This window comes from Seriola lalandi, unplaced genomic scaffold (genome assembly GCF_002814215.2).
Source record: "Seriola lalandi dorsalis isolate HSWRI2012SDOR001 ecotype SW California unplaced genomic scaffold, Sedor1 jcf7180002054443, whole genome shotgun sequence".
In the NCBI taxonomy this organism is placed as follows: Eukaryota; Metazoa; Chordata; class Actinopteri; order Carangiformes; family Carangidae; genus Seriola; species Seriola lalandi.
In genome coordinates, this window is record NW_019524996.1 from 495,489 (window position 1) to 521,850 (window position 26,362).

At 38.6% G+C, this 26,362-nt stretch overlaps 1 protein-coding gene across 1 annotated transcript; it reads right to left on the reverse strand.

Annotated features, from left to right (window-relative positions):
* Positions 1-7,333: 7,333 nt before the first annotated feature.
* On the reverse strand, positions 7,334-19,816 carry znf281a (zinc finger protein 281a). The gene is made up of 7 exons (XM_023410981.2): positions 19,666-19,816; positions 17,658-18,111; positions 15,387-15,488; positions 14,370-14,496; positions 12,681-12,764; positions 12,437-12,555; positions 7,334-11,334 (listed from the first exon to the last, which is right to left on the reverse strand). Exons 2-7 carry the CDS (start codon positions 18,060-18,062, stop codon positions 9,760-9,762), a joined length of 2,412 nt encoding a protein of 803 aa, XP_023266749.1. The 5' UTR covers positions 18,063-18,111; positions 19,666-19,816; the 3' UTR covers positions 7,334-9,759.
* Positions 19,817-26,362: the final 6,546 nt, after the last annotated feature.

The following is a 26,362-nucleotide window of genomic DNA, read 5'->3' on the forward strand; positions in this document are numbered from 1 at the left end:
AAAAAAATACTGTGCCAAAATCCATCCAGTGAATGTTGCACTATTTCACAGGATAAGTGAAACCAATGACCTGCTGGTACTAGTACTGTAAAAGTCAGGGAATCACCATAGTCTATAGGCTCATCTTCTGGGCTCCATGGATATCTGTAGTGTCATCATTCTCCTTAATACATCCATGGAGACCATAGCAATCTAATTTATCATTAAAACCACAAATGTGACCATGAGGGTCACATTTGTGGTTTTTTGTGACGCTGGAGGAAAAGCTGAGATCACCACAGTCATTTGGATTCATCCTCTGGGGACCATGGATGTCTAAACAAAATTTTATAGCAATCCATCTAATGGTTGTTGAGCTATTACAGTTTGTACTAAAAAAGTTGACGGACTGACCGACATTGCCATAGAGCCACAGCAACAGTATGACTCAAAATAAATGTATCAAGAATGTCACAATGAACTAATCGAAACCTGTACTGAATGGCTGTCAAGTAGAAATATCAATATTCCTCTGTGGTGCGCAGTGCACAAAAGGAAATTCCACTCATATTTGACTCAGATTTTATCTTCTGTCTATAAATAGCGTTAACAATAGATGTCACACAATGACCAACCCAAAATCCAAATTATAAAGGGCTTAATCAAATACAGACAAACTGAATGTTTCCATAAAAATATGAAACTTGATTTTCCAAAAATTCAAAATGTTACATATTTGATGGTTTTCAAAAAATTAAATACCAAGTGTAGAGTGTACTATAGCTGCAGATTCACTTTTACATTACAAGAGATTTTATCCTAAAAATCTTCAAATGCTACAACTGCTTTAGGGAATTGTAATTTTTTATCTTATACAGTATACTTTTAATGACTTAGCCTCTGTCAGTGTCATGAAGCACTGGACCATGACCAGGTCAACTTGACTTTGAAAAGAATTTTAGTTCTGTTAATGCATGTGATGGTGTGATGTGGTTTGCAGTAAGAACAGTCTGATTTTGAGACCAGTGTTTCTTCTTTAGGTGTATCAGAATGTTTTGTGGACAAAGTTTAGATGACACACAGATGTACGGCGAGCTCATTTTCATTCCCTTTTGAATTATGCCATCTACTTCCCTTGTCGGGGCTTTTTTCAGGTCTTATTTTCCACAAAATGAGAACACAAGAGCACAGACTTATTCAGAATGAAAATATAATAAACCCATCCCCCAAGGTCATTCCTATCTCTCCATGTTGTTATTGTGGGCTTCTAAATGGGCTCAACCATCTCAGACTAAATTGGCTTTGTCAAAGATGGCATCCTTATACATTATTCTGTTATATTTTCAGTGATTATGTAAGATCTGAGACTATTGTATGAAGGTAGTAAACAAAACATGCAATTGCTGCCAGACTTATTATTTGCTTCAGTTAGTGCTTAAAAGTTCAGTTCACCCCAGTCACAAACTTTTCCCCCACTTAACCGTGATAGCATCTAGCCTTAGGAATTGTTTCAATTTTTTTCCCGGGTTTAAGCTCTTTTGAAAACTCAGTGGGACCTTATTTAAGTGAAGCTTTACTTATTGAAACATGATAAATAAAGTGAATACAAGTGGCCAATCAGTGTACTTGGAAGAAATTCAGCTAAGGCTACAACTAACATTGTTTTCATTATCAAGTTTATTGAGTCAGACGTTACACCTTCAATTTTAGAGAGGAAAGGCCAAAGATCTGTACAACATTAGAGAGTCAGAGATGCAACTAATTTGTATTTTCATTAATCTACAAATAATTTAGTTGATTGTTTGTTTGGTCAATAAAACATCAGAGGATAGTGGAAAATGTCCGCAAATTCCTGGAGCCCAAAGTGACGCCATCGTGTCTTGTTTTGTCTGACCAAACCTCAGTTTTCAAGGAAAAGCAGCAAATGCTCACATTTGAGAAGCTGGAAGCATGAAATATTTGGTATTTTTTGCCTTCAATTTGTTTCTGTGTTTAGATTTTTTATTCACTTCTCTTCAGGCTCTAGTAGTGTGTAAAAACACCTGAATTCTGTATAAAACTTTTTGAACAGTCAACTGCACGTTTCATGTTTTTTGTTTCCTTTGTGAATGCATATATTCAGATAGTGATTGTAGCATGTTTACTACTAAGGGACGTCTGCGCATGTATATACATTTTATTAACAATTATGGCTAATATCGGTGGTTCTTGAAAGATCCATGAAAGAAATGTTCTTCATAGCTAACGGGCAAATATTGAGCTTTCCAGTGGTCACAGGAGCTTCCATCATTCAAGATCATTAAAGTACTTGTATTTTTCCTGATGTAAAGATGCTGGAAAAGAATGGGGAAAATGTGGTACTAATATTTTTGGGATTATTGTAAATAATTAATATGTTGAGCAGCTCATGTACTTTGATCATTGGGAGATATTTAAATATCTCTAACTTTATGGATAGTAAATTCAGACCGACATACTTCAACAAATCCTGTTGTGCAACAGCTTCAGGTGATGAAACAGATTAAATATATTTTCTTTAAAAGTGAGTACTTTACCTTCTACTCTGTGTCAGATACAACTTACACTAGAAGAAAAAGCAGTGAACTTGCTTGCATCCCACAGCGTACAGGCATCGAAAGCTAATCAGTAAAGATCATTCCTCTCCATACTAGAGCTTTGTCACATGCACGCCAAACCTGTCAACTTTAAATCATAGAAATAGCTGTGGTCAGAGATCCTGGTCTTATCACATCAGACCTAATACCTGTTTCTCACATCTCAGATCCTCATAGAAGCAGCTCCTGCTTCAACTTCAGAACAATAAATGGTGATTGAAGTTATAATACATTAATGCACAGTACATCTTGGCCCATGCCCCATGTTGGCGCCTTTCTCAGTTTTGTGTGTGTATGTTTTAACTGTATTGTTCTCTCTTGTTTCTGTACCACTAAACTAAATATATGAATGTATGAATGCTTTGTTACTGTTTTATCACACGGCCAACTTGTTGTTTAATTATGGATGACAGACTGGGCAGCGCACATCAATAAACAGAAAAGATTTTCATCAAATGAAGCTCAAACCTCTATGGCATTTTGAATTTTGACGTCAACACGTCACAACACATCTAAAGGCCCAGCGGACACCTCTAAACTAGGTCTGCCTGATCACAATATCAAAAAAAAAATTCAGACTGACTAAACATTTCCCTGTTGTTATCAAGGAAGTCTATTTTCATATGGAGCTGTCATGTAATGATTAATGGTCTCATTTCAAAAATGGTGGATTAGTCACTGTGTCATGTTGACAGACGACATACAGTTCACACAAGTTAAAAATGGCAATAATTATTGGGAATGAGAACTCGGATTAATAACTTCCTTATTCCTTTACAACAAAAACCACAATGTGTCATCATCATAACAAATTGCTGTCATATTTTCTACTGATGACTTAGCAGCTCTATTTGAACCTGAAAAATCTCAGATATATATTTTTGACTTTTTAGCAGCATGTTTCAAGATTACTGACCATATACATGTTTTACAGTGTAGAGTGCAGCAAAACACTGCTATTAACCACGGTAATTACATGGCATTAAGCATGTTCAAACGTAATAAGGCTCTCTACCAATTATACAAAGTGTTTTTCTTGTGCAGCCTGTATGTATGAAAGGTTGTGTCATTGTTTAACTAGGGAGTGGACCTCATATGAGCTAATGAGGTATTTTTCACAGCCACCTTTAAACTATTCAGTATATTCAAATGAAACATTTTCAAGGCAAATACAATCTTTCTGCATTCCCCGTGTTGCCGCAGCCCAGTTTTTATGGTTCTACTCTGGGACGGTCCTCCATTAGAGCCATAACACATATCCAGCAGTGTATTAACGCATTCACTTTGCTGACCTCACTTTTATCTCATGCAAATACTCGGGGACATTGCAACATTTTTCAGTACCATGTGTTGATTTTTAGCCTGGCAACCACCAAGATTAATTCCACTGGCCTTTCTGTGTTGACACAAGTGTGTCTTATTTCAGGAGTGGGTTCCAGGAACAAAAGGTTTGCCGTTCTAAATATTATACAAGCACATTAGGTAACCTTTTATTTTCTGTTCTGATTACCTATTCTCAGCTGTTCCTAAAATGATACTTTTGGACCAAAGACCAAGAAAAACTTTTTTACATGGGTTAGAGAGGGACAAATATTCTAAGTAGACCACACAAAGCCATCTAAGTTTGAACTGTTTCTGTGTGTGTGAACCATGCTTTTATCGCAATTTAATACATGAAATAGAAAAGAAGTCATGCTAGCAGCTCTGTGAGGCTGTACTCAGGCCAGTGGTAGGGAAGGAAGTACTCAGATCCTTTACTTCAGTAAAAATACTGTATCGAAAAAAATGTGTTTAAGTAAAGACACAAGTATTAGCATCAGCATATGCTTTAAGTATAAGAAGGAAAAGTACTCATTATGCAGAATGGTCCATTATATGTATTATATATAGAATAACATATATATTAGATTAATGGGTCATAATTACTGATGCATTAATGTGTAAGCATTACTTTAATGCTGTAACTGGTAAGGGATAATTTCACTACTTTGTATACTGTTGCAGTTTAATATATATAATAAAACATCATAATTTATTTCTTTATTATATTTTATATTAATAATCTGAATTTGCAAAGTAACTGTGGCTTTCAAAATAAATGTAGTAGAGTAAAAAGTACAATATTTTCCTCTCAAATGAAGTGGAGCAGAGTACAAGGAGCTCAAAATTGTACCTCAGTATTGGAGTAAATGCACTTAGTAACAATCCTGAAATAGTAACATGCTGATGTTTAGCAGGTGTAATGTTTGGGAATGTCATACATTTTGCATGTATTTGGTCATAAACCAGAAATATTGGACACAATACTGGCACTAGATGAAAAGTGAAGAGTTGTACACCAAAGCCTTTAGGATACATTGTCTGGGAACTGTGGCTGGCTGCACAAAATTTTATCCATCAAATTGTTATTGACATACATCCCTAAAGCCATGCCACTATGGCTAAAAACTCTCATTTGCATTGTATTCTTTATTCAATTCCTCTTTAGTTATGACCCATGTTAGGGCATCATTCAAAGTCTCTTCCCTCTTTTATTGCGATTGTTCCTCATTCACTATCTCTCTGTGCACACAATCCAATGTTGCCTCTTCCTAGCTTTGAAGATAAGAATATGGTACACATCACTCTCACATGTACTCTGTCAACACAGCTGCTACTCTGGAAGCAGAAAAAAGCAAGAGTGCAGACACTTAGGGACAGTAAGCTCGCTAACCAACTAACCAACCAACCAACCAACCAACCAACCAACCAACCAACTAACTAACTAACCAACTAACCAACTGTTTGGCAGGCCTCCCACACCTCTCTGACATTCAGCTCAGGCAATATGGAGTACTGTCATACTGCCTGCATCAGAGTAACATAACTCCTTGGTTACTTAATAAATTGACGTCACATTCCTCCTAGTCACTCCCCTACTATTCTTCAACTTTTATGGCCTGATTTTTCATTTTCCAGTCAATATTGAGTACAAAGCACTTATCGGGACTGACTAATGTTGAAAATGTTTCAATCATCATCACCATTAAATAGAAAATGCAGTTATCTATTAACAGAAAGAGGAGGGATTGGTGCCGAGTCACACAGGTCTTGGGTGTGGAGAAATGGACATAAAGTTCATAAAACTTTGCAATTCAAGTTCGCCACCAAACACTCACGAAATGCATTTCATTTTCTTCTTTTTTTTAATCTGTGGTGATAGGAAGACAGACAGCTTCTCTTTTTGATTTCAGGAAGCAGTTAAATTCCCCTCACATATATGGAAAAGGAAATGAGAGGACATTAGATCACGAATGCATGAGCAAAAGTTACGGGCTGGATTCAAATGCATGTGCAGTGGTAGCAACGCTTATGAAGGCTGCTTTGGTTATGTGGTGTGGGCTGTGCTTTGTGTATATCTAAGTGACTCCTAGTAATATTTATTGGCCGGCTTATCTAAATGTGTTATGTGTTGAATGTGTTATATTTTATAACATGTTCTTTGAATGCTTGCTCCCTCAAAAGCATATAAATGTAAGCATGTATTCATTTAATGCTGTACTTTTAATGTAACAGTGATGTCATATTCACATGATATCACTCCCTTTATTGAGGAAGGTAGCTGACCTTCCTGTATGTCACAGATGGTTTTATTGAGACATCATTGCTCATACAGTTTATGTATGAACATATGCTCAAACTGTAACCCTTAACTGAAGAAGACCATTTGTGATTGAGACACTGTCATGTCCTTGTGGAATGAAAGAAATGGGAACAAGATAGTGGTGTCTGGGTATTTTTTTTTTTAAATGTTGAAGTGGCCCCAAACATTGACAATTTTATATCTCTTATGAGAGAAGTTGAAAATAAACTTATGTCGACTTAAATGCTGATGCACGAAAGACAGCTGTTAATGGATGAAAATGGAGAAAAAAGGTTGGAATACTGATATAAAGTATTTGCAATGCTCTCCCAATACTCTCTGCCCAGGCCTGGGTTGAGAATAGTAAATCACTGGATGAAACTGATACTGGTTTGTTCATGCAATTCTACTTCATTTTCAGGAAATGATTGAAAAAAAGGAAAAGAAAGCACTGGTTCTTCTTCTACTTTAAGGGATTGGGACAGGGAAAGGCTATTTTGAATATTAAGCTCTTGTCAGTTATTGTTTGTATCAGCACCAGCTCCCAGATCAGCGTTTTATGAGGTGAGATGTGATTTTAAAAAGGAGTGAATGTGATACATCAAGTCCATTAAACCCTTGTTCCAGGATGAGAAACTGAATGAGCCACGTGGGTAGCACAGAGATCTGTAAAACAGGCTTCAATTAGAAACTAAATTAGAAATTCAAGCTGAGATAAAGTCCAAGTTTTCCTGAAACATATGATCAATAAAATGTAGACAAAGCCGAACAGTTAAAAGGGAGGTGACTCAAGCAACAACATAGAACCTAAAGCATATTTTAACTGCATTAGGCGTTAATAATAATAAATAAGTGAGAAACCACGGCCAACAGGCAGACAGCATCCCACTTTAAGACATCACCACCACCCAGTGGTGAAATCAAATACAGCTACATGAACTTCAGTAAGCCTCTTATGTGCTATAACACACTAATGCAGGGCAGACCAGCAGACACTTAGTCATTAACAATATCCCCAGCAACACCTCTGATAAGAACTGATTTCATTCCAGTGTAAACATAAAAATGCATTTGACTAAAGCATTAACATGTTTAACACCACTTACTACATGAAGAGTTCTCGATACGTTTTTATTTATTTATTGTTTTCTCCCTAATCAGTTTTAAATTCACTGGACAAGTACAGTCTTGTGAATGTGTCACAAGAACGTGAAACAACAAAAAAATGGAAGATATCGTCAGCTACAAAATTTGGCGGTGATAAAAAAAGGGAAAGAAAGATAGTAAAATAAAATTTATACAGGGGTCAGAATTAGGTAAAGTAAGATGTAGTGTTTTGTACATTTTTTGTAAACAAAAAGCATATTGAAACAATATGGCAAATAAGATGTGGAGGAGGGAAGAGATCCAGCTGAAGAGACTGAACACTGGTTGGCATGAGACATTTACAGAAACCCTTAAGCAACGTCGTGTTAATGGGTCACATAAATGTCATGTTCACAAAAGTAGTCACACAGACACATGACTTTTTTTTATACATACAACAGCATCTCTGCTACATACATCAAATCTTCACTCCTTTGTCCCTGGTTTATTGTGATATGAGGTATATGTGAGGCGAATTCTTGTTTATGCCTCAACCGTTCAACATGGCAACACATCATTTAAGATATTACAGCATTGCATTCACTCTGCCATGTTTAATGATTGCTTAAAACAACAGGCCATCAGGGCGTAAAGGGGTTTAAAGACTCATTCAGCAGAGTGATTTCATTTCCAGCACTCAAGGCCAGTTGTAGCTATGGAAGACAGCGCAATTGTTGTCGTCTTTACGAAAAAAAAACAAACAAACAAAAAAAAACGTACAGCATAAATACATTTAAAAATCAGCAAGAAATTACATCTAACATTTACTACGCAATATCTTGCACCTGTACTTCTCAGAAATAGGCACCCAATTTCCAACGGGACAAATATGCTTGGTACTGCCAGCACACGTGAAAAGTTTAAATGCATACAAATTGTTGGTCAGCCACCTTTTTTTTGCTCATACAGCACATGGCTGCCACGGTAACAGCTGAAGAAATAGTCGATCACGAACACATTTTGTCATCAAATTCAATAAGAAAGCAAAGCTGCTAAGTTGGATAACAAATCAAACTAAAACTAGGGGTTTGAATTACATTTACATTATCCCGATTAAATGTTACTGTATTTTAACACCCCCCCCCACCCCCCCAAGCTAACCCCTCCCTAAAAGGAGAAAGAGAAAATGTTAATAAAAAAATCCCACTTTCACATGTCAACCCTCCCCACCCATTAGCCCATATAAACCATGCTACCCAAACAAAGGGTATCCCCAGCATCCATCCAGAATATGTTGCAACCCCATCTGCATTTACCCAAACAACAATGTCTCAGTCAAAAAGCCAGTCCATTCCTGATATTAGAGCTTCCTTGATCCGATGGGGTACTTTACATGATGTACGAAAACGGCTCAAAGTGCTAATTGGATTTTTTTTTTTTTAAAGAAATACGAGAACTGAGGAAGAAGAGGAGGGCAGGAAAAAGGGAAGGCCATTCTATCGCTGTCCAACAGCAACCTCTATTGGCCAAAGAAAAGCCCTAACATCACTTTTGTTCTCCAAAAATATACCAAGGACAACATTTACCCCCTGAACCAGCCCTCGTTCTCCCTGTACTTCAACTGGCAGATCCCCAGAATGATTAAATCTGTTATTTTACATTAATATATATTCTTATAAATATATATAGATATATATATGGCCCTTATTGAAGAAAACATGAGTTTCACATTGACACGAAAGTACCATAATCTCTATATAGCCAAGTAGAAAGTGTTTCAGTGTTCAAGTGAGCTGGCAGCAGTCTGTTTATGTCACACTCATTCAACAAGTAACAAAACATAAGAAAAATCCTCTTTGAAGTCGCAAACTTCTGAAAACCGTGCTCACTGCACCTCGTAGGCTTCTCCTTTTCCACTTTTTCCTGAGTAATACTTTTAACCTTGTAACAGACAATAACTTCTATGTTTGTTTGTTTTTTTTTTTTGTTTTTTTTTTGCTATTTCAATTCTGGGCTATTCCCTGCCATTACTTCCATTTTCATTTTACAGTTGTAAAGTTGATTGCTCAAACACTTCAGCTCATTGGAAAAGAAAGACGTCCGGCGCTACACTACACTTACTTAAAAAGTACTTTCAGTTCATGATTAATGACTAGACCTAATGTCACTAATATGACGAGAATAAACAGTCAATACATATTTAACTTAAAAATAACAGATACTTAAAAAAATTGCATTTGCAAGGAGCCTTGCAGGCTTATTGTGGGGAGAGGAGTGGGCACAAAAACAGAGCATCAGTATAATTAAAATAAAGATGTCACTTAAAAAAAAACAATAATAATAATAATAATATTAATAATAATAATAATAATAATAATAATAACAAAATAGGAGCACTAAAAAATTAAAACAAGAACATCAACTCTAACGACAGTGTGTTCTCTCCCTCTCAGGCTCTCATCTGTAGCTTTGGCTTGTTGGAGTTTTGGAACCTGTACTTACTGGCTCATTGACATCAGATAACAAACTACTATACCCTGAGAATTCAGACACAGGCGTCCGTATCCTGTGATCCACTTCCCCGCTAGAGTCAGTGCCATAAGACAAGCCGCGGCCGTCTGACTTGAACTGGGAGCCAAAGGCCTGGGCAAAGTTTTCTATCTGGTATGAAGGCTTGGAAGAGTCCAGAGGGGCCAGATCCTGCGAGGGAGCCAGAGGGTAGACCGCCGTGCCGTTCTTGACCTGCGGTTGGTCCTTCTGGCTGCTCATGTCAGATTGGCTGATCTGGTAGGAGGAGGGGGGAGTGGAGGAGTGCTGCTTCTCCATCTGGTCAGTGAGCTCCTGAGACGGGGTGAGCTGCTGGTGAGAGGAGGGCTCCAGGCTGCTCAGGTGGAAGCTGTGCTGTGGTGAGGAGCCCGTCAGCATCGCAAAGTGAGACTTTGGCACAGAGGAGGGCAGCGAAGGCGAGGCCACTGACTGGCCAAACCCACACTCCAGTGGGGACGTAGTGTAGATGTTCTTGTCAGCGTAGATGGGGTTTTCTGGGTGGGAACTGGTGAACGGTCCTGAGGCAGAAGGCCCAGGGCCCAGAGGGAAGCTGGTGCTGTGGCTGGTGCGCTCCAAAGCCTGTAGCAGGAAGCGGGAGTATTCATGCATCATGACGGTCTTGTCTCCAGATGGGCTGGGGTTGTCGGTGCTGTGGCCAATGTCAGGCCCGTCTGCTGAGGCAGGGTTCAGCTCCACATGCTGGTCACTGATGTCAAAGTGAACATCGTGGTGCGAGCCGTCTGGTTTCTGTGTGTAGTGGTCAAGGAGGCTCTGCAGCACCTCATCGGGGATCCCTGACTTGTCGAGACTGAGAGGTGTGTCATTGTCCATCACACTGGAAACGACACCCTGGATGACAGTCGGCTGGGAAGACAAATGGCTAACACCAACGTCGTACTCACTGCTGGCTCCTCCAGCCACCGCAGGCCCTGATGAGTTTGCATTGTTTGCTGCATGAAGGTAGCGTCTCTTCTTCAGAAACTGCATGGCGTCGTCATAGTTGCTGCTGGTGCCAACTTTGGCCCCATTACTCTGCATGAGGCCAAGTCCATCCATGCCCACACTCTGCTCCATCGGGCCTGCTTTGGCCAGACTCTTGCGATTGGCCTTCTTGAATGCCATCTTTGGAGCTCGGCCCTGGTGGCTCTGCTGCATGCTGGGTCCTGGCTCGGTAGAGGAAGATACTGTTTGATTTTCCATAGAGTATTCATGGATGCTGTAGCCTCCAGATACAGAGTCATGAATGTGTGGTACCCTCGCCGCTCCTCCATCCCCTTTCTTCTTTTTGCGCTCCCCTCCCTCTCCACAATTTTTGGACTTCCCCCTCTTTCTGCCATTGTTCCCAGCATTTCCCTGAGTGATTCCATAGCTGCCATGTCCCATGTCAACACAACCCAGGTCCATTATCCCAGGATCCAGCCCCTTCTTTATGGCTTCTCCACAGGTTCGCTTGTGCTTCAGCAGTCGGTCTGTCCTAGAAAAATACTGAAGGGAACAAACACCAAATGTTGTCTTTAATGCAAATAAAAATAATGAGTAATTTTAAAATGGTGGATATACCATATACAACAAAACTTACAGCCATGGTCAGTATCACTAAAGTCTGTCATTTTATTTCAATTTTATTTGAAGATTAAGATACTGTTCTTTTATTTTGTTAACATTTTTGTCAACCATGTCCACCTTTATTTTGATGACAGATTTAATCCTCCTGGGCATAATGATATCAGTCTTTGACAAATCTGTTCTGCTGTTCTTCACACTTCACCTTCCACTTTAAAATACTCCAAACGTGTTCTATTGGATTCAAGTCAGGGGACATGTTTGTTTGTTTAGGATAATTGTCATGTTGGAAAATTCCTCTCCTGCCAAGCTTTTGAGACTGGGACTCCTTATTCCATTTTTGGGTAGATAGATACTCATGCAGCCTCATATCAGCACAGTCCCACCTCCATGCTTAACTGTGAAGTCACGGTGGTAGTCTACTGGCCATCTGATCCAAACACATTTATTTTGTTTTCATCCGACCAAAGAATGTGCTGCCAACATTCATCAGGCTTCTTTTCATGTTCTTTGGCAAAGTGTAATCTTGCAGTTTTGTGCTAATTTGTATTTGTTTGTTTTTCACACCTTCTGTTATTGGTAGTATGGCTCTTCCTGTCCCTCCTAACCATTTTCGGCTCATGTTCAGTTGGCCACTCGTACTCCTGTACACTATCACATCTTCTCAGTCTCTCAGCCTGGTTTCTTACATGTTCCAGCAGTTCCTTACCATGTGTAGCCATGTTGCATTAGACACCACCCAGGCCAACACTGAGAAAGCTGTGGTGTTCAGTAGTTATTTTATAACCTTGTTCATACTATTAGCCATACGTGAAATCAAATTTGTTGCAGTGATCACAGGTAAACTGAGTTTAAATCCCCTACATCCCAACTTGAAAATAATACAATTAATGTAAGATCACACAGTTTTGAATCATTTAACATTTTAACGATATTACAGTGGGAAATACTCAGTTTTTTTTGTATATTGTGAAGTATCCCTTTAGATACCCAACAAATAGGAGGAGGTACAGGGTTCCCTTACCTGTTGGCAGGTCTCACATCTGTACGGCTTCTCTCCGCTGTGCGTCCTCTTGTGCCTCTCCATGTGATACTTCTGAATGAATCGCATGTTACACTGGTCACAGCTGAATGGCTTCTCTCCTGTCATTACAAAAAAACCGCCCAGCTCGAGGTTAGTTATCTTCAATTTTACTGACAAACACGCGATGACTCACAGATTGCATCAGGCCGTTTGTCGTTCTGAACCCTGGTCATTAATCACTTACCACTGTGGATTTTCTCGTGTCGCTGGAGAAGGTACTTCTGAATGAAACTCATGTTGCATTGGCTGCATCTGAAGGGTCTTTCACCTGAAAAAGATTTATAGTTAGAATGCTGCCTTGCTCTGATGGTCATTACCCTTCTGTGAGAAGGTTGTCTTGGACCAACACTAAATCTGCAAAATAATACGAGCACCTGCACAATATAATGCAATCCGATGCAATAATCACTATTTTATTCATCTCTGTGGTAATTCTTTGGGCCATAGTTAACCAACAATACACATGCACTTCACCCCAAAAACAGTGCGTTGCAAGTCTATTGCAATGGATTGCATCGTATTTCACAGGTGTTCGTGCCACTGTCCTCATCTCTTGGTGAAACACCATCTTTTGTTCTCTCACTGTTGCCTAAGGAAACACAATTCAGACTTGTGAAAGAAAATGTAAAATGATTAAATTGATCAATCCAACTTCACAGTCGGAATTTAGACAACTTTTCTAACAACATAACTGAATTTAATGACAAGTTAAGTGCTCCTTTACAGCATTTAAGTAAATATTTGCCAAGAGGTTGTAATGAGAGCACAAACGATAATGGACCACAGAGTACATGCATAATCTACCTGGAAGTCTAAATATCTAAATGAATAAAGAGATAGATTTTGACCTTGAGCTGATAATACACCTTTAAAATTAAATTTTAACATCAGTGTACAGGTAGTTTTGTGAAGACATGAACTATCATGCTATCGGCTAACTATTTTGACACATTACACAAATGGAAAATGAGATAAAAGACAAGGAGGGAGTTAAGCTTACGGCTAGGGACAAAAAAAACAAAAAAAAAACAAAAAAAAAACCAAACAACACTCAATAGGGCATTATAATACAAGCACGTAATCACCAATCAGGCCAAAGCATCAACTTATCTATTGATATTTTTTATTTTCATAAACACTCAACATTGCTACTGATGTTTTTGCTTCAGTTGACCTTACGATCATGAGAAATATATACTTCACTCCTCTGCCCAGTTACAGAGCAGTCCAGCAGCCATCTCTCAATCCTCCTATAACAGCCTACACCAGTCTCATTTCTCGTTTTAGCTGTAAGACTCGCAATGTAATGCCTTCATTCCTCATCTGTAAATTGAAAACATCACCCTGGCTTCCACACAGTCAAAGTTAAAAAAAAAGTGTGTCCTGATCAGGCTTCAGTTATAAAATCATAGTGTCTCTCCAGCCAAAGAGTCAGTTGCACAGGATGTTTTACTAGCGTCTGGTTCAAAAGAAGTTCAGCTGATTTTGCAAACATTCAGAACTGGAACTGAGAGCATCGACGCAGCAAACAAAACAAGTCATGCTTGTTCCACGTTGTGCTGCCGTCAGTTTCAATCACAGAACGTTAATTTTGAGAGAACACCGTGTATGTAATGTTTACAGCCTGTCGTGGACAAGCCACTGAGTTATTGCTTTTTTAATGTTGTTTTACCAAGTACACAGAAAGCTATCTTAGCATAATGTTAAAAAAAAAAACTGTACAACATTAGTTTGAGTTTCTTCAGCTGACATACTGATGACGTCAATGTTTTCTTCCTTTCACTGATTGTGCAATAACCCTTAACCCTAACCACAACATGACCAAGTGCGAGAGAAAGAAAATATTACGGAGGAAATAAGCGCAGAACAACACCTGTGTGAATGAGGACATGTCTGCGTAGGTGATAGGAGCTTCTGAATGATGCAGTGCAGTGTTCACAGATGTGAGGCTTGGTTCCTGGCGACAGGCTGCCTCCATCTGCATCCAGCATCATTGATTGCTGTACAGGAGAAAGACAAGTCAGTCAAGTCTTTGTCTACATGAACAGTAAAACCCTCTGGAATCTAAGTTTAATATTTGTTTATTTTTCCTGACTTTTTGTGTTTTTTGACACCACATGCTTGGTATCCCTTTTTCAGACCAAGCCCAGCTGTATGTCCGACTTTTTATTTTGTCAGGTTAACAAGTTTAGTATGAAATACAAGAAAAATGAAATGGCACCAATAAAAACTATTTTATCTATATATTATTCTAAATATTATTATAGAACAGCTTGAAGTTGTAAACAATACTGTTTCACTATTTATACACAAAACTATATAAAAATCTAATATAGTCTAATCACATGTAAAGTGATTGTATCACAACTCATTTTTGTGGCTTGTCATTTAAAATCCATGTGCACCAGTAAATCATTGGAAATATTATTTATAAGAGGAAACTGTTCTAGTTTTAAATGAAATTTTGTGTAAAAACCCCATATCAACACTTTCAACTGGTTTTCTCTGCTTGTCTCTACTTGATAAGTTACATGCTCAGTCTATTCAGCGATGAATAGAGGGTTCAAGTCCATATCCTTTATATATATATATATATATATATATATATATATATATAAATTCATGTTGTCTTGAACTTCCTGCTAAAAAAGCAAAAGCATATATTTTTACCAGTAGAGAAATTATTTTACATTATTTTATATCCAATGAGTTAGACATTTCTCTATACAGTAAATAGGTCTCATTATTTTCAGCTGTTATTGACATAAAAAACAAGACTGTATTACAGTTCATTTTGAACCACTGTGTAACTGCTGATTTATAACTGAGTGTGGTGAGGATGAATACTAAAATATAATCACATTCACAGATACATAAATATATGACAAACCTTCGCCTCGTTTCTCCTCTTTCTTGGTTTACCCTCCTGTCCATCACCATTTGACCTTCGACCTTTTCTCCCAGTGGGCTCCTTTCCTAACTGACTCGGCAGCTGTGAGGATGACAAAGGGAGAGGGAGAGGGCCGTGAGAGCCGGCCACAACAAGGAAATCACTTGAGTGAAGGTTAAAGACCTTCAGTCTAAAACTATCATGCAAACAAGTCCATGTTTGTTGCTCATGCAAACAAACAAACAAAAAAAGCACTTGGACATCGTCCAGTGATTGTCTGTTGGAGACTCATTGTGCAAGACGTGGTTCCAGTGGGCGGAATAACAATGTCTGAAATTTATGGCTCCTTTATGGATAAGCAGGTTGTAATTCACTGTTAGAGCTTTTCATTTCAAAACAAAGGAATACACACGCTCACCTCACAAACTAAACTCAACATTCAGAAATATAACTCTTCACTAAGCTTCAGCAGAAACAATCTGTGCGGGGTATTAATTCAGAAAGGAAGAAAATATGCTCTTGATCCCCCTTTTATTCTTTCTGTTTACCTTCCTGAGCTGCCATTTCTTTCTCAGTTAACCCACTACTCCTCACTGCCACATGGAGACTGACAAGGCTAATGCTGGTGCACCTGCTGTTTGAAAAATCAGCACATTTTTAAGGGTAAAAACATCTTGGCAAAATAAAATACATCCAATTTTGGCTTGAGTGGTTTGACCTGGGTTAGAAAAGGTGCAACAATTTTGGATCACGAAATAAATAATACTGACTATAGGGCTTATTTCGTCAACATGCCTCTCCTAAGTACATCTGCAATGATCAAGTCTGATCACCAGAAATTTGATCTGCTAATATTTTGATAATCATTTCACTGTTCAAGTGACTTTTAAGTAACACTTCCTGGTTCCAGCTTCATAAACGACAAAACAAGACATTTAAAGATGTCACTTTGGACTCTGGAAAAATAAGGTGGCCACTTTCCACAATTTTCTGACATGTATAGACCAAAAAATGTATCTATTTATTAAACAAATAATGTGCAGATTAGTCAGTTATGAAATTAATCGTTTGTTGTAGCCCTACATGTAAGAATAAAACAGAATAATGTGAGCTTGACTGAAAAGTTTTAATCTGTGGTTTCTAAAGGTTCCTCGTGTAGCATTGAAATAACATTTTAAACATGAAATTGTCATTGAAAAAACAGTTTTTAAAAAGGAAAATGCAGCATACTGGAGACAATGGTTAATTCTGTTTTTCAACATACTTGCATCTACAGCCCTGATGACCTGGGATGACTGGCTATTGTTAGGAGAGTGTGGATGTGTATTTCTATTTGAATGAGCACAAAAGACGTCTGAAATGAATTGCAAGCTCAAACAAGACAGCTGTGTCCTTGCCAAGACGTTTCCATTCACGCTGAGGCTGGATGACATCACCCTTCTACCCAGAAAGAGAAACAGAAGGAGGGAGGAGGAGGAGGGGGCTCATCTATATTTTTCATTTGAAGCTGTCAGTAGATTTATGTCAACATAACCAGTTTCTCACAAGCTTTTCCCACTCAGGCTTTAAAGTATGAGCTGCCTGCCTGGTTGTTTTGGGGGCAAATTAAACTAAAATTATTACAGGTTACATCTTTAGATTTTTAAAAACATATATATATTATATATTTAATTAAAACAACATTTTGAGTAACTTTATAATCACTGTAACATGCATATCAAGTTATGAGCATCTAGGATTTATATATAAAAGTTAATGTAGTTGCAAGAATTGAACTAGGTGCTCGCACAGAAAAAAAAAACTGATTTGCAATATTTTTTGCATTCCCAGTCGGTTTTGGACTGCTATTCACATAAAACAAGCAATACGAAGATGTGTCCTAGGACTTTAGGAAATGATGTGATGGGGATTTTTCTCCATTTCCTCTATTTTGTAAACCAAGCAGTTGATTAATCTGAAAATAATTGGCAACTTAATGAGTAAATAAATATTTAGCTGAAGCCCTAGTTCAAAAGTCTTTTGTTGTCCGATTTAAAGTGCAAACCCCAAAATATGATTTTAATATAACTTAAATTATTAAATCGATTGTCAAAAATTAATTTCCCTTAGATTGACTAATTGATTAATCATCTAATTGTTTCAGCTCTAAAATAGATTAATTATGGGAAATGTAGCTATGAGGAATCATACACACTTGATGGCACAGCCATTTATTCAGAAATAAACCAAGCTGACTCCCCTTCATGTTCTGATTTCCTGTCAGGTACTTACGTTGCCCATGTTGAGGTCATGCACCAGCAGGCTCTGGTTGTTACTGACTGTCACCTCCAGCAGCTCCGTGCTCTTCCCCAGCCCTCCAGGGTAGAGCGGCAGGCGATAATCGTGCTCTGACAGCTTCTCTTGCTTGATACCCATGGTGTGAACATAATCTCCCACCCCTGCACAGCCCAGGCTGCCACCCTGGGTGCCCATGCTGCAGTCAGGCGAGTCACGCTCCTTCTTCAGGATCATTTCTTGTGGTGGAAGGTCCTGCATTACAGAGTGAGCGGCCAGCCGGGTGAAACTAGTCACCGGCGGGAGGTGGCTGAACATAATCATGCCAGGGCCGAAATTGGAGTCCATACCCCCGTTGGAGCGCAGGAATTCATTTCCTAGTTTGTCTTGAATGATGTTCATGGTGAAAGCCGGCGGGCAGGAAAACTATGGGGTGGCAATCAGTGTCATCCTGTGAGGAGAATGGGTAACAGGTAAGGTAACAGGAGACAAGTATGAAGCAATCAATCTGTGAGGATACACACAAATAATAATCAGAACACAATTATGGAGCCAGTTAAGCTTGGTCTTCAGGAATCAGTGTCACAGCCTCTGATCTCACAACTGGGCGCTTAGTCGGATTAAAACTGACGGTTTGTGGGTCAACAAAGGGCCACAGTCTGGCACAATGATGAGACTAAACAAGTATAAGCAAGTATACTGTACAAATTTCTCTCTTGTAGCTTTCAGTGTGTACATACAGTGGTTTACAGTGCAAAAAGGTCACTGTTACCACCACAGCGCTAGACACAACATGAGACGAGGAATGAGAGGATTGAAGTCATGGTAATCTGTTTGATGGGCCTGTCTGACCCAGTCATCCTATTTGCATGAGCTTATCTGCCAATGAGAGAGCACACAGACTGCACTAGAAAGACTGGTGGTGTAATTATGTGACTGCTGAATGAACACAAAGTGCATGTTCTCTAATAGCTCTGAATGTGATGCTAAATGCAGATTATTTAGGTGTTGATATAACATGTTATTATTCAAATTACATGTGAGTGTATTAGCTATGACCAAATACAGTTTTGAGAGTAATTTTCCCGCATTGTGTCTTATAGAGGTTACATTAAAATCTATCCACGCGTATTTCCAGCCACTGCATGAACGACCTATCCAGCTAATGAGTGCTGTCTGCCAAATGCCTTCAGCTCTGATGGTGTGCTAACAGCATTAACCCACTCAGCTAACACAAAGCAAACTTTCAAAAACATAAAACAAGACCTCAGCTACTCCAGCTTTCTCAATTGTGTTTCTAGAGGCAAACAATACACTGGGGTAAACCCTGTGGTCTGCGTACATTTATGAAAACTACCAAGCTTGTACGCTGTGCAATTAGCTACCTAGCTAACCATCTGGCTAACCACTCTTGCGGGGCCCTTCTTCTTTGTGATGCAGGATCAGGCAATAATTAATATGGCCATGCAATAACAGCCGCAGATCGGCGCTGATGAACACCACAACCGAACAAACGTGAACAGAAAACCAGCCGGAGCCTGAGGAAAATCTGTGCTTTTAAACCATTCACACAAAGTTAGTTCGGTATTCGTTAGGCTGAGATTAAAGATTAGTGATTTGGTAGAAGATATCACCACACAGAAGACAAGACAAACAAAAATCTGCGAGCTGGGAAAATGGAAAGGACGAGCGCCGGTTTGCGCTTGACAACAAAAGAGACACCACTGTCTTACTTCGTCTGTGCATATTTACAACTGCTTTCTCCAAGTTTCTGGCTTCGTTTCCTGGACAGTTACCGACTGTAAGTGATGGAGCGACCACACAGGCATGACCCATAACAAACGGCCCGCACAACTCCAGCGAACAATGATGCTCGTCCGGCTAGCCGAGACAGGCTAACTTAGCCGCTAACTAGCTGCGCTTTGTTGTCTGTCCCGTCCGAGGAGTTAAACCGCAACAGCGGCCGACTCTGCCACCAAACTTTAACTTTATGGATATCTCTTACCGGTGCAGGAGCATGGCCTGCTGTTTTGGCTCGTGTAGTTGGCCCTCAGCTGTCCCTTTCAACATCTAGAGCCAAAACATTGTTTTCCCGCAGCTGCTGGGCTCTTCCATCTTGCCTCGGCGCAGAGGATTCTGGGTCCCACAGGCGGACCCGTCCTGAACAGAGGCACTATAATAAATAAATAACGATTACAACTATAATAATAGCCCAATCATAACACTAATAAAAACCTCACAATATCTTTCCTGTTACATGTAAAGAATATCAAATGGCTACAAATGCTATCCCTAACGGAAACATGCAGTGGATAAAATGCAACTTTGAACAGCCAGAGCTGCAAACAAAAGCCATAAATACTAATAAATAAAAGGAAATACTTTTACACGTGGACGAATAATGAGAAAATGGACCGCTGGGCAAAGGCAGGTAAAAGGACCCCCAACCTGAGAGACTAACACGTGGCTTATAGTAGTTTGTGTCTCTTTGTTTTAACTATGCTTCTCTTTGGGATCTTTTTTTTTTTTTTTTGCATCTTTCAGGGGCTCAATGACTTTAAAAGAAGAAATATTAACAGTCACTTCATTGCTTAGTAATCCATCCATGCTTTTACAGTAAAAGAAATCACTTCACAAGGAAAATGTGTGTGAAACTCCCATTTTTCTAATATTATGTGGCAAAGAAAATTTGCAGATATCATCAATAAATGTGACTTTTGTAAAGAGAAAGAAGACAATAAAACATTTACTTTATAATATTATGGAGAAAATTAATGGAATATTTAGCCAGTCAAACAAATCGTACAGTTAATTTGGAAGCCAAATATATGATGAAATATCATTCTGTGTTTTGAGAAAAAGAAAAAAATCAAGACTGTCAACCTATTAATCTAATTAGGTAAATCCACATTTTCAAAAATCTCACCCATCCATCGAACTATTCATTATTGAATTTAGAAATGACACTGATACTGTAAAAGTTACTAATAAGAAGAAAAGTATAGGCACTTTCTTTGAGAGGTTTTTAAAAAAAAAAAAAAAGAAGATATTTAATGTAGAATGCCTTCTTATCTTCTTTAGCATTATAATGTTACTACTGGAAAGCTAATTTTATACATTACACAGTATGCTGGTATGCAGCCTAAGGACAGAGGGTGTATACAGTATAGATTGCAATGCCTCTTTCAATAATGCCTAATTTCCTAAGTAAATGTGAGATATAAATATAAATATATATATATATATATATATATATATATATCACATTTACTTAGATATATAAATTGCACTGTCTGTTCTTCAACACTTTCCACCAGGTTACAGGTTGCGTCATGCATCATGTTTTAGGAAGGTGGTTTTGGCTTATTTTCACAAATAGCAACTAGCACTTTCTTTTCACTGACTTGCTTTTGTTTACTAATGGTTAAGGAGGAGCAGTTAAAAAAAACACCTTGAATGGCAGTAGTGATCCCCAAAATTCAAATGGCTAAGGCTGACTGTTCGCAGCACCAGGACAAAAGAGGCGAGTCTCAGCTAGCCTTTCAGACGAGCATGACAGAAGCTCTTAGATCTGCCGGATGAATGACTCTATATACATCTAAAAGCACATCAGAGTCAGGCCTCGCACCCCCACTACTAATTGCCTTTGCTAATGAACCAATTAATTCAGAAGGCAGAGCATAATTGAAATGCAGACAGTAGAGTAATGCAAAAACGGTCAGTGAGTGCATTTTTGATGTCCCTGCTCCTTTCATATGTCCGTGATGACGACCCACAGCTGACAGTGATATCTTTAAAATTGCTCTCATCTTCTAGTGTTTAAATATGTATGTTGGTGTGATGATGGCTCCCTGATGAAGTGAATCTAGTCAAAAATCAGTGATTATAAGTTGAGTATATGGATTTAGTCCAAGTCAGGTAATTAAAGTTCATTCAATTACAGCTTCAGGGTAACCAAGAAACAGATCTTAATCAAGACAAGACTCAGATTCACTGCTATTTTATATTATATGCTATGCTATATACTTATTCATACTTAAAACATTTTATTTATTATACTTAATAAAGAACATTATCTGTCTCCTGAACTATAATAAGTGTTTGATTTGAGCTGGTTTCAGCATCTTACTGCTTACAGTACATTAAAGAAATAGTAATAGCAATAGTGAAATGAAATGGGGAAACAGCCAACATGGCTCTGTGCAAAGGTAACAAAATGTAATTTACATGTTATATCTTGCTTGCTATATTAATCCTTTAAAACAAACTGTGTAAAAGTTGTGATTTCAGGGTTCCAAGGTTAAATGGCCAAGAATCACTTTGGCACATAGGCTATACTCCCTTCATTAAACTGTGAATCGTTGCTTGTTTACTTTGGTTTTTGTACGGATTACACAAATGAGATGTAATATAGTGGTACTGACCAGAAAGTGTATTCTACTACAATGTTAAACTCTTCCTTTGAACTTAATTTCAGTGAAGCCGGCACAGACCTGTGTTAAAATCCTCATCTGACACATAAACTGACAGAGAGACATGTCAATGTCATCTTCTGAATCTTACATGTGTGAGGCTCAGAAATGTCAATGTATGGCTCAACTTTCCATCAGTCCCTCCCTTCTATGAGCTGAGTGTTTAGGACATTAAGGTCGTAGACATCACGACTCCTGCACTTTAAGTTGTGTCACCTGCCACTGACTCGACTTTGAATGGAGCAATCTGCCCTCATTGTGGATGGGACAGAGGAGTGAACATGTCTGTACCTACACTCAGACCACAGCTATGAACAAAGATAAACTGGAACAATATTTTCATGTCTGTGGCAATTTGTGTATCACATGACAGAGATGATTATTAATTCTAACTCCTCATTAATAATTCAGTCTGTGCAGCATGTCTTTGTTCCCTCTCTCTCCTCCCCTGAATCCATCCCAACACACACACAACACGAATTTCCTTCCTCGTCTAATAATGGAGGCCAAGAAAAACTGTGAACAGTGAAAGCCAAGGTTTGGTGACTGTGTTGTGCTGATTAGGATTTCTCTCACTGGGGAAGCCTGATTCTTACACACAACAGATGGCGATCCTGGCTGTCGACTCTCTAATCCTCTGTTGTCAGGAGGATCACAGCTGTATACAAGTTCCCTCTGTTGAGACACAAGTCTCTCGTCAGCTTTAGAAACCTGTAGTGGTGTGAGTTGTGTTGTGGAGATGGAATAAAACTTCTGCGGTTACAATTGGTATACTGATATCAGATGTTAGGTAGTATATGGTATATTTGGATAGGCCACACTAGATTCAGAAGATGACTGTGGAAGCGCAAAGTGACCAACAACATCGAAGAGACAAGAAACAACTAAAAAGAGATGCAAAATGATCAAAAAGAGAAGCAACTACCACAGAGGTGCCAAACGACCGTAACGAGAGACAGAACAACCACAAAGAGATACGAAAACACCATAAGAGACACAAAACAAGTAGAAAGAAACACAAAACCACAAATGGATACAAAATGACAAGTGATACAAAACCAATACAAACAGATGCAAAATGACTATGCTTACGATGCAAAGCAGTATTGATTTTATTATACATTCTAACTATTAATAACATACAGTTTTTATTGCCTCAAACCAGGACTTTAAATTTGAGTCTTCTTATTTAAGTTTCCCAAATGTTCCCCATTCTTTAAAACTGTGCCCTATTCAATATATCTAAACCCGCCCTGTATGTGTTGAGTATGTGTTTAAAGACTGATTGGGTGAAGGGGAAGCTGCATGATAACTCATTGCAGCCTCCAACAAACACTGGTAAGCTTCCTTTGTGATAGCAGTTATACTGACAGTTCAAACACAGTCTGTCTGCACATAGGTAAACTTCCTTTGTGGTCACACCTGCACTTTCACTTACTAACTCATTACGTCTGACAAAGGAGTGGGCTTTTCCAAAATGTCAACCTCTTTTTAAAAAAAATATGTGATTATATAACCGGACTCTGATTGGGTTAATGAAACGTCTTATAAAAAAGAGCAATGAGATTCAGCTCAACGCAGGTCAAATCCTATTTCAATGCAACCACTTCTGCACGGCCCTTTCTCTTATGTAATGAACCTGTTTTGTTGTTTTGGGCTGCTTGCTGATTGAGTGTTTTCACATTTAATGAGGACAACCTTTTGCACTTGTACATAAAAATCTTTTGTTTCTCTGCATTCAATTATCTTATCACAGCATTAATTTTGCCTTTCAAAATAAATGTCAGATCATGCTGATAGTTTCAGTTCAAATACCATTTTGTTTGATGTCAGTTTTACCACCTGCAGGTGGGATGCTGAAACCTCAGGTTCGTCTTTCAGTTTAACTGAAATATAGTTAAATAACATATCACAAAATTAAATGATTACATGAATCTGCATTTATTGTTTGAAATACTTGACTACATGATCTGGAGAAACCCTATTATCTGTTAATAATCACACTTCTTTGTCATCATATGTGTCTAAAGCTGCTTTCTCTCTCATCCTTTTCTTTCATTTATGACCTGAAGATAGGTCTGCATGGTGGTAACATGTCGTAAAGGCAGCTGTAATTTAAATACAAGCCATTAGTTCCCCTGATGCTTTGCTGAACTTCCTCAGGATGAGATATACAGTATGAAGAGTGAACAGTATGAACAGTAATGAAGTATAAAATTCACAGGAGGGTGACGGAAATCAGGCCTATGTGAAATTGAGAAAGCCAATGCTTAAAGCCTCCACATGAAATACTCGACCCGAGCAGGTGTTTTCACTCCTTCCGTCTTCCCAGGTTGTGCTTGATTGGTATCTTGCACCTGTGTGGTGCATACAGAGCTCCGCCCTGCCTGCACTGTGCTGAGGCTTTATAAAAACCTACCACCATACACACTCATGTACGACATTGTCAAGGAAAAAGGCAACTCAATTCAATCTATACCATTGCAAATGATACAGAGAACAACATTGTAAAGTCAGACATGATCATTTTGGAGGATGAAGTTTATACAACTGCTGAATCATATTACATTATATTAACTGGCTGTTTCTATAAGTGAGGGACACACCTCTCTGTATAACACTGGACAGTTCAACAGCTGTTGAATTAGACATTCGTTTTAGCTAGGTGTACCTAATAAACTGGCAACTGAGTGTAGGTTATGACTATTGCTTCTTCAGAGTCAATAAAGTTGAACTTGATTTCCGCACAGACATATCTAATACTAGCTTTTAAAAAAAGACAGTGTTGTGAAAGAGATTGTTACTGATACTAAAACCCACAACGTGTCATTTAGGACTGATTGAATCAGATTTTATAGACACACAAGGAAAAAGCATTTCTGAAAAAAGCACCTTCATTCACTGAAAACACCATGCCTGACTTTATATGTGTGTAACACTGGCCCTGGACGAGACTGGAGTGTAACATCTGCACTGTTGATGTAGCTTTGTTTAAGTCTCTGATCCCCAAGAAGCTCAAGTCTTTCATTTTTTAAAATTTAAAATAAAACAGCGGCCAACACTCTTGAAAAAAATCAGTTTATTACATAATTTATAGATGAAGTGCTTGAAATATCCTGAAAGAGTATCTTAGGAGCATCTCATCAATAAATGATGCAGCCTAATGAACTGATTTTGGATCAGGGTTTTTAGGAGTGCAGGCCTCTTTCATATCAGAAACTTTCCTACTGGGTCTCAGCACAAATTAAAAGACCAAACAAAAACCACTTGAGAAGAGGGTCAGCTGTAAAATGAGATCAGTCAAGGACGTCTAAATACCACTTGAGTGATTGAAACTGAATTAGCTAATAATAGTAGTACTTACATATAATATATACAGTATATATAATACAGACCCTGGGTCGTGCCAAATTGAGGGCAAAAGAGATTCAAGGACGAACCGTCCCTTTTACGACTGTCCTTTGGGAGAATGCTAGTCCAGGAAATCCTCCACTGTAGTAGCCATTCAATGTCTAAATCAATAAGAAGGCCTCACAGGAAAGAGGAGAAGCACAGATTTAATGTCTGACTTAAAATGGACAAAGCCTAAAGACAGTGAGTGGTTAATTTAATCTATTTAAAGCAAACAATTCTAAAGAATTCAATACACATTCTGTTTTTGTTAATCTACTAGACCTTATTTCCTCAATTTAATAAGCTTTCAATTTGGCACAGGTTTGAGCAGGTTAACAGAAGCACAAAGAATTACTCTGAATCTGCAATTCAATTAGTCAATGCCCCTCATGTTGCCCCTATTAGAGCATGTATTAGACCTAATATGCACATGGGTCGTCCATCCAGTAGATGGCACAGTCTAACTTGAAAGCATAAAGATCCTCCAACCCCATCACTTAGGATCTCTGTGACTCTCACTGCTCTTAATCATACAGGAAGATCAGTTACAATGTAAAGGCAATGTAAGCACTTCTTAGAAATGAATGAATGCATCAATCAACCAGTTAATTAATGTATCAATTGAGCCCCACACTGATTTAATTGGCTAAATGAACCACAGTGAAGAGTCAACTTGCCCACATCATCCATCCATCCATCCCTCTCTCTCTCTCTCTCTCTCTCTCTCTCTCCACACACACAAGCGCAGTCTTGTGTAACTCTCCCCTCCTCTCTCCCTGCTGCCTTCCCTCCCTCTCCTCTCACACACACTCACACTCCCCCCTTCATCCTTTACAG